The following is a 17,247-nucleotide window of genomic DNA, read 5'->3' as shown; positions in this document are numbered from 1 at the left end:
GGTTTGGTGTGGTGCGGTTTCTTGACCATATTAATCTGTTTGGACAAAATTTATTTGAAAAATAATTTTTATTTTTCGAAATAGTGTCCCTTAGACCAAACAGTACTGCGTCCTCAGCCCACCCCTTCACATCAGCCAGGATGCGTTTGGACCAAACCATGTGTCCACGTCCGAACCAGTGCTCTCATGCATATGTCTTTTGGTGCAGAACCGCGCGTCCCCTGACTTGTACACGTCCAATGGCTTATCACAGAAGGGGTGTGCATTTTATGTGACTCACTTTATATATATCCATCTGCCAAACATTCATAATAGCATATATATATATTTCATTTCGTTGCATTCTTTTATTCTGAAACTTGAAAGTTCTTCATATTTTGATTGCTGTTATCAAGAATTGTAGTGCTGCATTCTTGATTTGAAGTCGTTGTACATTAGAGACAATTACCGCTAATGTAAAGCACTATTTAAGGACAATTTCGTATTGCGGACAAAAAATACATCATTGCCTCGACTTACTGTTTTTCTGTTGCTGCACATTATTCATGTCTCAAAGATCCAAAGTAATCACATTAAAATTTTAAAAATAGAATATAATCTAAAATTGTGTTTGAATTGATAAATTTCAAATTTATTGATTTCAAATTTATTTTTGTTTTTAGATATATAATGTCATAAACTTTAAATTCACTCATTGGATTGATGTATTTCAAATGTATTTTTGTTTTTTTATATAGAAGTAAGGGTGTAAGCTTTAAATTCGTCTCTTACATGTTTATATTGTATTTCGTGTTAATTATGATGAATTTCAAATTCACTCAATAATGATGTCATTTGAAATTCTTTATATAATATGTAAAAAAGTAAGACGTTAATTTAAGATTTGATTTATTGTTTCTTTTTAAACAATAAAACTATAATCGAAATCCATAGATTTCAACTTCATCGATCTCTGTGAGTGCAGCATGAGAGAACCATTTATTCGACTGCATTGGTTAGTTGCCAATTCATTACCTCAGACAATCATAATCAATTTTTTTTTTTTTGTCACGAATGTTATTCGTTTTCCATTTTATATTACTTGCCATTCATATTTTATATCAAATTTATTCGTAAAATGGAGTCTATGTAAGAACGAACGTTTGTCGCTTTACAAAAAGTTGTAACTTATGATACTAGTGCAATTCAAATATTTTAAACTGTACAACAGCTCAAAAACCACGTTTCGATTGCTCTAACCAGCTGAGACAATTATTGCACACAACATGCTCCTTCTCAATAATGGTACTCCTTGCTATCAATGAGAATCGAACTCGTGACATTGGTTCTGATACACCGAACGCTTGACGCTTTATTAAAAGTTATAGTTGGTGGTAATGGTGTAATTCAAATCTTTTAAGTAGTATAGCCGTTAAAGTACCATATTTCGATTGTTTTAATCAACAAAAACAATCATACACCCTTTTGAACCGGCTTTATGCGTCTAACTAATTAAATAATAAATATTTAAAGTGGTATAGCAGCACTTGAATTCAATTTTATCGGTATAACCATGTACGACTAGTTTAGATAAGATTGAATTAGACAAAGACTCGAGACTAAAATAAGTATATATCATGGAGTTGGTATATATCCAATCTCTTGGCTTGAAAATAGTATTTTATTAAGCATTGTTGAAAATAATATATTTAAATATTGAAAAAGTAATAGTTGAATATTTGAATGTTGAAAATAAGAGTTGTAAAGTTAGAAATTTGTGTGTGATGATGTAGGTAATGATGTATTTTATTTTTGGATTATGTGTAATGAAACTCTATAAATAGATCTCTCATTTGTGAAGAAAATCACAATTGAGTAGAGAGAAAAATATTATAAAGTGTGTATTTTGGTAAATTTTGAGAGTTTGAGATTTTTACTTTTTACCATAAATTTTTACTTTTTCACAACACGTTATCAGCACGAAGCTCTAAAAGTCCTACATACTTTTCCAAGCTTCAAACAGAAGAAAAAGGTAACAAAAGTAATTATATTTATTTTATTGTTATTTATTTATTATGTATTTATTTAATATACAATATAATGTTATTATTAGAAATAATAAAAATAAATTTTTATAAACTTGTTATAAATCCTGTGAGGATGTTAAGACGACATCCCACACTCCCGGTAAGGGATACGACAAGTATAAAAGCCTATAAGGTTTTGAAACAAAATAAATTATGACACTCATTATAATATTATGATATGATATACAGAATTATTTAAACATGTCTAATATTATATACACCATATTATTACCATAAAATTATACAAATACATACATTTATTTTTTGTACACCAACGGTCATAAACGGTAACAAACGGCTAGTTTTTGCCTATAAATATCATCTCACAAACACATTCAATCACTCCAACTTTCTCTTCTTCTCTAAAAATTATTCATCATCAAATTTTTCGAAGAAAAAAGAAGATGGCTTTCTCAAGGATATTTTTAATTAGTTTGGTTATCATACTCACGAGTCTTGTATTTATCGGAGAATATCCTCCTCGTGCGTTTTCTTTATTTTTACAAATACTTGTACTTGTTGTTTATTCGTTACTTTGTATTGCAATATTTATTAACTAATAAAATGCATCGTAATTTTTTTAGTACCACCATGTCAAATTTAACAAAGCTCGAATTTATTGCGCTCGACATCACGGGAAAGAATTATATGCCATGGACTCTAGATGTAGAAATGCATCTTGAGTCATTGGGTCTAAGCGAGACCATTAAAGAAAATGGCATATGCACGTCAAAAGAAAAGGCAAGAGCCATGATATTTTTGCGTCGACATCTCGACGATGGATTGAAATGTGAATATCTGACTGAAAAAAATCCCATGGTTTTGTGGAAGGGATTAAAAGAAAGATTTGAACATATAAGGGAAGTTATACTTCCGACCGCCCGGGATGAATGGAATACATCTGAGATTCCAAGATTTTAAAAAAGTCAGTGATTACAATTCGGCGATGTATAGAATAATCTCGCAATTAAAATTTTGTGGACATGAGGTCACAGAATCTGATATGCTTGAAAAAATATTTTCCACATTTCATGCATCAAATATTACTCTACAGCAACAATATAGAGTACGTGGATTTGCGAGATATTCTGAGCTCATCGCCTGTCTTCTTGTGGCGGAAAAGAACAACGAGCTTTTAATGAGAAATTATCAGTCCCGACCCACTGGATCAACAGCATTTCCCGAAGTAAATGCTGTAAGTAAAAATGAATTTAAACCTCAGAACCAAAATCAAATTCAAAGACAAGATTTTGGTCGAGGTCGAGGTCTAGGTCGTGGACGTGGACGTGGAATTGGCCGTGGTCGTGGTCGAGGCCGTGGTTTTGAAAATAATAGAGATAGTTATTTTTATAACTCATCTCAAAAGAGCGTCCCAAACCATCCATATAAAAGGCATCATGAGAATACAAGTATTAATGAGAATCACTCAAAAGATATGAAAGTTCTTGTTACAGATGTGGTACTCCAGGACATTGGTCCAAAGTTTGTCGAGCCCCTGAGCACCTTTGTAAACTTTATAAAGAATCATTAAAAGGGAAAGAAAAGGAGACCAACTTCACTGAACGCAGTGACCGTTTGAGTGATTCAACTCATTTTGATACTGGTGATTTTATGAATGATTTCTCTGGAAATGATCAACATGTTGATGGGATAGAAATGAACAATTTTGATACAACAGATTTTCTCAATGATTTCTCTGAAAATGAACAATTTAATGGTAGAATATAAATGTACAATAATTTATTTTTCATGTATTCATGTAATAATGTTTTATTATACAATTATGATATGTGTTATATTTAAATATATATTGCCAGTAATTTATTTCATTGCATATTTTTTTGAAGTTCAAATATGGAAAATGCTATGAGCAAAACTGAAGTTTGCATACCCGATAGTGGTACAACGCACACTATCCTCCGAGATAAAAGATATTTCTTGGAACTAAAACCAACAAAAACAACGGTGAATACAATATCAGGTCCTGTAGACTTGATTAAAGGATGTGGTAAAGCACCATTTTTGTTACCTAATGGTACAAAATTTTTGATCAATGATGCTTTATATTCACCACAATCGAAAAGAAATTTGTTGAGTTTTAATGATATATATTCTCATGGGTATGATACTTAAACAATGAATGAAGGGAATGAGAAATATATGTGTCTTATCACATATAAATCAGGAAAGAAATATGTGATTGAAAAACTACCAATGCTCCCTACTGGATTGCATTATACACATATAAGTCCCATTGAATCAAACATGGTAGTTGATAATTCTTCGGTATTAACCAATTAGCATGATCGATTGGGATATCCTGTTTCAACAATGATGCGAAGAATTATAGAAAATACACATGGTCATCCACGGAAAGACCAGAAGATCTTTCAGAATAATAAGTTTCAATGCAAAGCATGTTCTCTTGGAAAACTTATTATAAGACCATCACCAGTCAAAATCCAAACTGAATCACCAATGTTTCTTGAACGTATTCAGGGTGATATTTGTGGACCAATCCATCCACCATAGTGGACCATTCAGATACTTTATGGTATTGATTGATGCCTCCAGCAGATGGTCACATGTATGTTTATTGTCAACTCGAAATGTTGCATTTGCAAGATTACTTGCTCAAATAATAAAATTGAGGAATCAATTTCCCGATTATACAATCAAGAAAATTAGACTAGATAATGCTAGGTGAATTTACTTCCCAGACTTTCAATAATTATTGTATGTCTATGGGAATCATTGTTGAGCATCCTGTTGCTCATGTACATACACAGAATGGATTGGCTGAATCATTGATTAAACGTCTGCAAATGATTGCTAGACCAATTATTATGAAAACAAAGCTCCCTATTTCTATATGGGGACATGCAATTTTACATGCTGCTTCATTAATTCGCATCAGACCAAGTGCATATCATAAATACTCTCCATTACAGCTTGCATTTGGTAAAGAACCAGACATTTCTCATATGAGAATTTTTGGATGTATGGTGTATGTGCCTATTGCACCACCACAACGAAAGAAAATGGGACCTCAAAGAAAGGTTGGAATTTATATCGGTTATGATAGTCCATCAATCATTCGATATCTTGAACCTCAGACAGGCGACGTGTTCACAACACGTTTTGCTGATTGTCATTTTAATGAGGAAATCTTCCCAATGTTAGGGGGAGAACAGAAACATACCGAAAAAGAAATTACATGGTATGTATCATCATTGTTACATCTGGATCCAAGAACAAAACAATGTGAAAAAGATGTACAACAAATTGTACACTTGCAAAGAATAGCAAATCAAATACCAGATGCATTTGCAGACACAAAAGGTGTAACTAAATCATATATACATGCTGCAAATGTCCCTGCTCGAATTGAAATTCCAAAGAAACAAATGGAAGATACTCATGATGTCATTAAACGCCTGAAGCGTGGAAGGCCAGTCGGTTCCAAGGATAAAAATCCTCGAAAAAGAAAATCCATAGAGAAACACGATGATCACAAAATAAAGAATGATGTTCTGAAGAAACACATGATGATGAAAATGTTCTGTCAGTACCACAAACTGACGAGAATCATGAAATCTCTATCAATTACATTAATACTGGAAAAATATGGAACCGAAAAGATATAGATGAAATTGATGATATATTTTCTTATAATGTGGCAATCGACATCATAAATGATAACGAAGATCATGAACCAAAATCTTTTGGTGAATGTAAAAATCGGCAGGATTGGATAAAATGGAAAGATGCCATCCAGGTTGAATTAGATTCGCTAAATAAACGTAATGTTTTTGGACCTATAGTCCTTACACCTGAAGGTGTAAAACCTGTTGGATACAAATGGGTTTTTATTCGAAAGCGAAATGAGAAAAATGAAATAGTAAGATATAAAGCTCGACTTGTTGCACAAAGTTTTTCTCAAAGGCCTGGAATTGATTATGAAGAAACGTATTCTCCTGTGATGGATGCAATTACGTTTCGGTATTTGATTAGCTTGGCGGTATCTGAAAATTTAGAAATGCGTCTTATGGATGTTGTTACAGCTTACTTATATGGATCACTTGATAGTAATATATATATATGAAAATCCCTGAAGGATTTAAGATGCCTGAATCACAAAGTTCAAAACCCAGGGAATGTTATTCTGTGAAATTACAAAGATCATTATATGGGTTAAAGCAATCAGGTCGAATGTGGTATAATCGACTAAGTGATCACTTGATGAAAAAGGGATATGTAAATAATTCAATATGCCCTTGTGTTTTCATTAAGAAAACAGCATCCGGATGTGTAATTATTGTTGTATATGTTGATGATTTAAACATCATTGGAACGAATAAGGAAATTCAAGAAGTTGTGTCATACTTGAAGGAATAATTTGAAATGAAGGATCTTGGAAAAATCAAGTATTGTCTGGGTTTACAAATTGAACAAAAAGAATGTGGAATGTTTGTTCACCAGACAAATTATACAGAAAAGATCCTTAAACGTTTTAATATGGATAAAGCAAATCCTTTAAGTACTCCAATGGTTGTTAGATCATTAAACATAGAAAAAGATCCATTCCGTCCATGTGAAGATGATGAAGATATTCTTGGTCCAGAAGTACCATATCTAAGTGCCATTGGTGCCCTTATGTACCTTACAAATTGTACAAGGCCTGATATATCTTTTGTCGTGAATCTGTTGGCAAGATTTAGCACATATCCAACAAAGAGACACTGGAACAGAATTAAACATATATTCCGTTATCTACGAGGAACGACAGACTTGGGACTTTTGTATTCAAAAGATGCTAATCCAAGTATAATTGGTTATGCCGATGCTGGATACTTATCTGATCCACACAAGGCACGTTCCCAAACTGGATATGTATTTACTCGTGGAGGCACTGCAATATCTTGGCGTTCACAGAAACAAACGCTCGTAACAACTTCATCAAATCATGCCGAGATTATTGCACTACATGAAGTAAGTCGTGAATGTGTGTGGTTAAAATCAATGATCCAACATATCCAAATTTCATGCGGATTATCATTCGATGATAAGCCTGTGATACTATATGAAGATAATGCTGCATGTGTTGCTCAAATGAAAGAAGGATACATAAAAAGCGACAGAACTAAACATATTCCTCCTAAGTTATTCGCATTCACCAAGGAGCTTGAGAAGAATAAATGTATTGATGTTCGTCACATTCAATCAAGTGAAAACTCATCAAATCTCTTCACAAAGATACTTCCTACGTCAATATTCAGAAAGCACATATATAATATTGGGATGCGCAATCTACGAAATTTGTGAAGAATTGTTCATGTCAACATCAGGGGGAGTTTACGTGACTGCACTCTTTTTCCCTTACTATGATTTTTATCCCAATGGGTTTTTCCAAGTAAGGTTTTTAACGAGGCAGTACAAAACACGTAATGAAGACATCATCATACCATGATCATCATCACAAGGAGGAGTGTTGAAAATAATATATTTAAATATTGAAAAAGTAATAGTTGAATATTTGAATGTTGAAAATAAGAGTTGTAAAGTTAGAAATTTGTGTGTGATGATGTAGGTAATGATGTATTTTATTTTTGGATTATGTGTAATGAAACTCTATAAATAGATCTCTCATTTGTGAAGAAAATCACAATTGAGTAGAGAGAAAAATATTATAAAGTGTGTAGTTTGGTAAATTTTGAGAGTTTGAGATTTTTACTTTTTACCATAAATTTTTACTTTTTCACAACAAGCATATCAGTTTTTTGAAATTTTTACGAATATCTGCAATCAATGATAATCGAACTTTCAATCAAAAATTATATTTAGTGGTAACGTATAATTCAAATATTTTAAATTGTATTATAACTCAGACACTACATTTTAATTGCTCTTTCAAGAAAAACAATTTCCCCATAAAATTATTCCATGATATCTCGATGGCTATTCTTTTTCAGCAGTAGTAATGAGACACGAAATTAATGGTCTACAAGGACTAAACAATGATCCGTATTGACTGCCAACTCAAAATTTTAGCAATTTTGCTTGCCTCTTTTTGTCCTTTTTTTAATTAATTAATTATATATTATTCCTAAAAAGCAAGGAGTTTCCAGTTTTCCTTTTCAATTGCCTAACAAATTTTGACGTACCAAACTTTGTGAAAACATTTACCAATTTTATGACTGTAATATATGTGATATTTAAATATAAAAAATTCATAAACATAAAACAAAAATTGAAGCATCAACCCGTCATTCTCAAAGAGATTTGAATCCAGTCTCATCCCTCCAAGTATATTCGAATTTACTCTAAACCTGAAATCACAAAGGAAAACGTTAGAAGTGGGCTGAGAAGGTGTCCCGACGTAGCTCCTTCGAAGTCAAGTCAGGTATTGAGAATAAAATAAGAGAGCAGTTAAAGAAGCTGCTAAGAATCAATATAATGAATGAATAATTAGACTCTCAAATATGATATTTATAGAAGAGTGCCTGAGATTTATCATGGACCTTATACCTTGGTTAGAGATGGGCCGGGGATCCAAAGTCAGTTTGGGCCTAATTTTGATGGGCTTATTCATGAGATAATATATACACATACATATCGAAGATATCTGTAAAAAAAAAAAAAAATAGATAAACCTTTCAAAAGAATTCCAGTTTTTATTTCTTCATTTTCTCTCTCTTTCGCTAACCTATTTCTCTAACATCTTTCTTATTTTTCATACTTTCTTCCCCAACACTTGTCATATTATTAACCTTCAAACTTTATATTCTTGAAAAATTTATAACTTTTTTAGAGATTCATATTGAAATTCTTATTTTGATTCCAATATGTGTCTTATTTATGTGTTAAATAATCCATTCCATTTATTTGTGCAAGCATATTTCTTTGACTAACAATGCCCGAGTTTCGTCCATCGCATTGGAGTCCATTAATGGCTCGAATCGCATTCCCGAAAATTTTACCAACTTTCGATTAGATATGAAATACAATAGACTTATTATACCAAGACGTACGATCTTTTATTCATGTAAGCACATTCCTTAATTATTAATGCTCGATCTAGCAAGTAATATTGCCACCAGGATCAACTCCTAGTTCACTAGAATAATTTCTGTAGTACTGAACAAGCGAGTTAATCACAGCCTGACTTCCTCCATCGTATGCGAGTACATTAATAGCTCGAATCGTGGCTCCGAACCCTTGGCCAGAAGTTATTGCATTGTGACATTTGTCCATCCAAAGCCAAAGGGCCGTCTTGAAGGATACTACGGGATCTCTGGCCACGATATCGGGGTCGTTCAGTCCATCGAACCCGATGCTCCGGCCGGCCGGCCCGTAATTGAAATTCCATGTGAGTTGAAGGGGACCTCTGCCGTAGTAACTCTTCCCAGGTACACATGGATTTTGTCTGCTACTACTGTCGCAAAAGACTCCTCCATTTGCGCCACGAATTTCCTCTATATAGCACAAACCTGCGCATTACAATTTTATCTTCTCACACTTCAAACACTGAGATAAAAATGGATATATATTTTTTGCATTGGCAAAATATATATATATATAATATATATATATATATATATATATATATATATATATATATATATATATATATATATATATATATATATATATATATATCAAGTATTATATATAATATATGTAGGCAATAATGGAGTGGAGCAATTAATGAGGAAGGACCACGTGTTTGTTGAATTCGTTCAGTGGACGAAAAAAATTTGAAACGAAAGCTTTTGTTCAGGCGAAGAATTGCATCTATAAATAGAAGCATTCCTTCATCAGTTGGAGCATCTCATTCTCAAGCAACATCTTGAGTTGTCTCTCTTCTCTCCTATTAGTTCTATAATATTTATGAGGTGTTTGTTCTCCTGTATTAAGAGAGGGTGTGTTCTCTTTGGGAGTGGGTCTCATGTGAGACCGTCTCACGGATCTTAATATGTGAGACGGGTCAACCCTACCCATATTCACAATAAAAAGTAATAGTACTCTTAGTATAAAAAGTAATATTTTTTCAAGGATGATCCAAATAAGAGATCCGTCTCACAAATACGACCCTGTGAGACCGTCTCACACAAGTTTTTGTCTCTTTTTGGAAACACAGTGAGTGAGTTGTACACCACAAAATATTATAATGGAATTCTTTTCATCTTGTCCGTGGTTTTTATCCCTAATAATTTTGGCAAAAACTTGTGTGAGACGGTCTCACGGGTCGTATTTTGTGAGATAGATCTTTATTTGGATAATCCATGAAAAAGTATTACTTTTGATGCTAAGAGTATTACTTTTTATTGTGAATATGGGTAGGGTTGACCCGTCTCACATATTGTGATCCGTGAGACGGTCTCACATGAGACCTACTTAATAATTTTTAGGGGTTTTCCACGTAAATCTCGGTGTCCAGTTTATTCTTAATTTTCGGGTTTTATTATCTCAAATTCCGCACGTGGGACCAACAATATATATTATTGTGAGGTATGGCATTTATTTCTTTACATATAAATGTGATTTTCAATTTTAGTATTATGGGCTTTGTTACAATCATAAAATAATCATCCGACTATCAATTTGGGTAATTAAATACATTAGAAATATCCTTAAAATAACAAATATTTGTGGGAAAAAAATCAGAATATTTGACTAGAAGCAGCAAATCGAACATTGAAAAATAGCTATTTAAAATTGATATTAACGTATAAGTGACATGACTAAAATGAAAGTGTAAATTTTCTAATTTTTTTATGAGAATTTTTTTTTTCCATTTTTAAAAATGAAACATGGGAATTTTGCAAACATTAAACTTACTTCCTGTTTCATAAGTAACGTGTGCGAAGAATGCAGCAATCTCACGCTTAGCAACATCACTAGACCCGCTTCCAAACTCGGGATAGGGACCGAGAGCATCGAGGAAGGCGGATCGTGAGTAGAATCCTATCCCCGGGCAGCCTCCACCGGCCTTACTAGCGATTCCATCGAAAAATGCATCAGTCACGATACCGGAAATTCCCGGGAAGTTCTGCCCGAAAACCGACTTCCCGGCAGTGAGAACTACGGCTAAAAAGGTGTAAAATGTGCCACAAGTATTTTTGGCGCCGAAGATGATCATGTTTGGTACAAAAGATTGATTGGAGAAAGGTCGAGGTTGGAAAGGGAGATTACTTAGGTTGCATGTATTTGGTGATATATTATTAGTGCAAACGGAGAGAAATTGGAAAGAGAGATTACGTGCCGAGACTTTCTATCTAGGAAGCTTGAAAAAATACGTAAGGGATTTGGAATTTCATTTGGTAATTAAATTTCACATATTATTTAAGAATTTTATTATATAATTAAAAAATAATAAAAAATTTATATTATTTACTTTTTTAAATACCTTTTTTAATGCTCATATAGAAGAAGAAAAAAAAATTTGAGCATAAGAAGAGAAACTGTGTTTTTAGTTTAAAAAATTATAAAGATTATCGAGGTAAATTTGAGAAAAAAGTTACCAAATTTTGATAAAATAGTTTTTGTATTAAATTTTTTGGAGGTTTTCAGAGGTAGAAATTTTTTGCTTTTTTTTTTTTTTCTAAATACAATTCGTTTTAATATAATTTCTCGAAGCGTATATAATAAAATAGAGTGTAGATTAGAGTTTTAGAGAAATTATATTTTATAAAAATATGAAACTCGAAAATAATTTTATTTTGTCCCTAGCTCTCAAAAGTCAAAACCCATTAATTTCTTCAAATTTGTAGGAATTTCATTTGGTTAAATCAAATCTCTTCGAACACCATGTAACCAAATATACGATGCTATATAGGAGGCTGTAATTTACATATAATAAGTATATTGTAAGTCGATTTCATGGATTTATATATATGTGGGATGAGTTGATTTGATCTATATTTATAGTTAAAAGTGATACTTTTGCGATAAAAAATAATATTTTTTACGATTCGAGTCAAGTCGAGATTTGTTTCACAAAATTGACAAGTGAGACTGTTTCATAGGAGGTGAACTGTGTTGAACTGTTTTATGGATCACCCGATAATATCTTGTAAACTTCAAGGTCAAGTTGTTCAGTACTTGAAAATGGGAAAGTGAGTATATAATTAATTAAGGCAAAAATTTGTGTGATACGGTCTCATGGGTCGTATTTTGTGAGACGGGTCTTTTATTTGGGTCATCATGAAACAATATTACTTTTTATGCTAAAAATTTTACTTTTTATTGTGAATATCGGTAGGATTGTCTCGTCTCACAGATAAAGAATAATGAGATTGTCTAACAAGAGATCTACTCTATAATTCATTAACTTCCTTAAAGTTCCAAAGAAGTTTGATTTGTTCTGTATTGAAGTAATAATAGTTGGGCACGATTCATGTAATTACTTAATATATTATTAGAATTAAAATGTTAAAATATGATGTATTTGTATTTAATTTTCATCTAGACGTCATTAATTAAAATCATGGAATTACAGAATTTACTTTTCTATGAAAAAATGACATAATAAAATTATATTTATATTTACATAAAATTAAATACCCCTGAATGAGCAAAAACAACACGTATGCAGTATGCTTCGTCGAATAGTGCAATTTGAGAAAGACCATCTAGATTATAAGTTGAAAAGCCAAATGGAATACCAAAATTGACGATACGTCACATTTTTCGATTAGTCTAGCTTAATATAAAAGTATAAATAACATATCTATATATCTATATTTTTTTTATTAAGTGTGAGACATTTAGAATAACTAATTTTAGTGTCATGGTCTGTTTTAATAATTATATATATTAATAAAATGTTAAAACTTTAATGCAAGTTATATGTAGTTTAGTGGATAGAGTTATTATTTCTCGGGTTTAGGCTATAGGTTCAATTCTTACTAAAATAATTTTTTAATTCTTTCATTTTCAATTCAATTTATTTTTTAATTTATATATCAAAATTACAGTGTAGTCTCTCACTATTTTTTATAATTATATTTTGATCCTCGTTTAAATATAAATCAAATAAATTATAAAAAATATTATACAAGCACGCAACACATGCGTCAGTGCACTAGTTATTGATTAAAATTGAGTAATGTATAATAACTGACTTGATCGGTTAATATGATACTAAACTAAATTTATAGATACATCTATTTTACAAAATGATAGAAAAATAACAACTGTAAATAACATAAAACACTTGTTCTCAAACAAATCTAGCTGAAAATCATTTTATAAGTTTCAAATATCGTTTTTTCAGAAATAAAAAAGCCAAAAATTTGTATGAGATCGATGGTCTTATGAGACAAATATGTTATTTGAGTCATCCATAAAAAATAATTATTTTTTATGCTAAGAGTATTACTTTTTATTGTGAATATCGGTAAGATTGACTCGTCTCACATATAAAGATTCGTGATACCGTCTCAACCTACTCAACAAAAAATTACTTAACATATGTATAGCGTGTGTTTCTTTTATATATATAATAAATAAAATTAAAAATTGAACGTGCTTTTTCAAGTTACGGTTTTTGTATCCAAATTCATCCTAAATCATGAGGTCATTTCTAGGGGTCTTTTGTCAAATTATAGCACATTTTATTATCATTTAACAATCTACCGTACTTTTTAAAAATTTATTAAAATATTGTAAAAAAAAAAATTAAAAAAATAAATAAAACTTATACTCCCCCGCCCATCCAAATGGGGAAGGAGCAAATTATTTTTAAATTATTTCACCTCCCCTGCCTGTAGGGGAGGCGGGGGAGGGGGAAATTTAAATTCTCCCCCGCTTGTACGACAGGCGGGGGAGAGTTTTTTTTTAAAAATTTTCAAATGCCCGCCTATTGCAGTGGTGGGCAAATTTAAATATTTTTAAAATAAAATTCTTATATATATATATATATATATATATATATATATATATATATATATATATACACACGAGACTTCCATTTTTTCTTCAAAGATTTGTCACTTTTGTGTTTACGAAGTTCAATTCCATTTAGTATTCAAAGGTTTGTCACTTATATTGTGTTAAAACATTTGTCTGTGGATTTGATTTATTTTTCGTTTCAAATTTTTTTAATAAAATTTTGAATTCTAATAATTTTATAGCTTTCTGTCTCTTCATTTATTTCAGGAAGTGTTGATATTGGTATTATCGTGCCTATCTTGTTAAAAGGTAAATAATATTTTTGAGTGTTCTTAAAATTATTTGTATTCAATTAATTTATTTGATGGTTGTATTATATTAATTTGAATTTATGTTTAAAATTTTTAAATCTTAATTCGTTAAAATTATTATCTTAATTTTTGTTATGATATATTTATTTGTTAATTTGTTATCATAAATATTATTGAAGTGTTTTTATTTATTATGTTTATGTAAAAATGATATATTTGTTTAGGGGATTTTAAAATGACCTTCTACACATGTATGTTTATGATAAAATTTAACTTTAAGTTAGTTTTTAAAACTAGCATTTAATTAAATTAAATTCCAATTATATCCTTTGAATCATTTTCATAACGACAGAGAACATGTTAAATTAAGTCAAATAAGAGGGATTATTTCCTATTATTATCATAATTAAATTTGGTATTAGATTAAATAACTAATCAAACTAACATATTAATTATGTTAATTGCTAAATATGTTAATTAGCTTTTTACATTGTTTTTATGAATACGGACGTTGTTAATATAAATAATCATTTTCACAATTCTATTCAAACTATTCTATAAGAATTTGAAATTTAGATCTAATATTTTGTAATATTTCGTATTAAATTTATTACTTTGTATGTAGTAGCGTTTTTTTTAAGATTAGATTTAATATTTTGTAATATTAATAATTTGTAAAATGTAGGAGAAAAAATTATGATTTAGTAGTATCATTTAATTAAAATTTAGACTTAAATAATAAAATAAAATCTAAAAAATTTATTAGACATGAATTTAATCGTCGAGGTAAACTTTTATATGTTTATTATTTTTTAGTGTTACATTAAAGATCACGTAATATAATATATTTATTTCAATTATTATTCGAGAAATTTTAGGGAATAAAATGGGTCAAATGTTTTTTGATCAAAAATAATTCACTAAGTTGTAATAGTGAAAAAGGTAGTTGAAGATTATAAATAGTGTCTTAAGATGGACTATAATAATTAAATTTATATCAATTAAATCACAATGAAATTATATATAAATATGTATTTATTTCTAACTGGTAATTTTTTGTATATGAAATACATATGGAATTTAACGTTGGAGTTCGAGACAAGATAACTTCGAAACAAATTAGACCAATCTACCGGTTTTTCTAAAAAAAGAAAACAAGTATTTTTCTAAAATTTATTAAAATATTGTAAAAAAAAAATTATCTTGGGTCTTTCATCAAATTATAGTACTTTTAATATTCTATCACCAATCTACCATATTTTTCTAAAATTTATTAAAATATTGTAAAAAAAATTTTTTTTTTTAAAAATAAAACTTTTACTCCCTCGCCTTTCCAAATGGGGGGAGCAAAATATTTCACCTCCCCCGCCTCGTAGAAATGAATTTAAATTCTCCCCAAAAGGGTATTTGGAGTTCGAGACAAGATAACTTCGAAACAAATTAGAGGAAGTACGTAATGTTAAACACCGACACCCTCAAAAGGGTTGATTGTTTTTAACAATTAATAAAAATGTAAATAAATTGAAAATAATTTAATTGAAGTCAACTTTTATAAAATTAATAAATTAGTAATAATTGAGTAGATGTCATTTTTATAAAATTAATATCGAGGATGATTATAATGTTATGATTGATGGTGACTAAATATATTATTTCTAAACATAATAAAGATAAAATTGGTCTGTGACTCGTGTAATTATGAAATTCCCATGTTTCCCCGTCAATTTTAATAATTATAATATTATCCTATTTTAATCTAAATTCAAAAAAATTATTCTTATTCCACTTACTAATTACACAAATTAATAAAACGAAAAAAAAAATAAAATTTTAAATAAAGTCATAACTATACCAGCATACAAGGCATGCATGACTTCATACAATGTAGTTTGAGTTTGTAATTAATTGAAAAATTTATTGAATCCACTTTTGCTTATATCTTTTACATTTTTAAAAAATCTCAATCAAAACCTTAGGGAAATTTATGTAATTTGATTTAGCTTCGTGAATGTGGGAAAAAATAACCCATTTTGAATTAGTCAACTTTTCTTCCTCATGAGACCCAAGCCTTGTTGGAAAATAGAAGAAATAAAAATAATTTGAGCATTTACAATGGATCATTTTGTAGAAAGATGAAATTTTGAATTGAAAGTAATATTGACGGTTAAAAAAAATATACTAATTTTATTAGAGAATCAATTGAAATAACAAGATAAAAGAAGATTGTTTTTCTTTCTAAGATTAAAAAAAAAATAGTAAATAGGATGCTGATCCACCCCTTCTATGTATATAAACTTTTTTGTCAGTGTCAATCATAGAGCTATCATGCATTATAATTATACATACATGACAATATAAAATAAGATTTTAAGAATAGTTCTAGATGAAATCATAGAGCTATCATGCATTATATGTGTCTATATATATGTATATATATATATATATATATATATATATATATTAATGTTGAATATTGAACTTTAAGAATAGTTCCTAGATGAAAACTACCAAGGTTCTGACTCAGTCTAATCAAGAATACAAGTTTTGGTTTTGATAGCTATTATTTTGGCAAAAGAATAGAAATTAAGGTTTATTCACCATACCTTGTGAGGTACTGCCCCATGAGGTGATCAAAGGCCAGATTTAAACACACATACACCCCATGAAGTGATCAAAGGCCCAGATTTAATCATCATGTATAATCAATGGCTGAGATCCTGTGAGGGCACTACCCCACAGGTAGCATCTACTCTACCGAAAATTAATGGGCTAAAAATTGTAGGATAATTTGTATTGACTGGCAACTCAATACGACTTTTTTTTTTTTTGCCTTTTTGGTGGGTTCCCCATCTCTTCATCTACATTTTACTTTTTTTGTCATAAAGGTGTGAAGAACTCTTTTCTGTAGTATATTATTCATTGGGAATATCCTCTTTAAATAATGCATAGATTACATATCATAATCCAAATATTCT

At 30.2% G+C, this 17,247-nt stretch overlaps 1 protein-coding gene across 1 annotated transcript; it reads right to left on the bottom strand.

Moving 5' to 3' along the window:
- Window positions 1–8,981: 8,981 nt before the first annotated feature.
- Window positions 8,982–11,309, bottom strand: LOC140812461 (chitinase 6-like). Its single transcript, XM_073170727.1, has 2 exons — window positions 10,908–11,309; window positions 8,982–9,556 (listed from the first exon to the last, which is right to left on the bottom strand). Exons 1-2 carry the CDS (start codon window positions 11,206–11,208, stop codon window positions 9,144–9,146), a joined length of 714 nt encoding a protein of 237 aa, XP_073026828.1. The 5' UTR covers window positions 11,209–11,309; the 3' UTR covers window positions 8,982–9,143.
- Between the last annotated feature and the right edge of the window lie 5,938 nt (window positions 11,310–17,247).

The sequence above is a fragment of the Primulina eburnea genome, chromosome 14 (assembly GCF_022965805.1).
Source record: "Primulina eburnea isolate SZY01 chromosome 14, ASM2296580v1, whole genome shotgun sequence".
NCBI lineage: Eukaryota > Viridiplantae > Streptophyta > Magnoliopsida > Lamiales > Gesneriaceae > Primulina > Primulina eburnea.
The sequence above is the reverse complement of the archived record's forward strand: the minus strand, read 5'-3'. Positions and strand labels throughout refer to the sequence as shown.

Coding starts and splice junctions, on each gene's coding strand:
- LOC140812461 (XM_073170727.1), bottom strand. CDS start 11,208: ATGATCATCTTCGGCGCCAAAAATACTTGTGGCACATTTTACACCTTT. Junction 9,557..10,907: donor CGTTACTTATGAAACAGGAA/GTAAGTTTAATG, acceptor TGTAATGCGCAG/GTTTGTGCTATATAGAGGAA.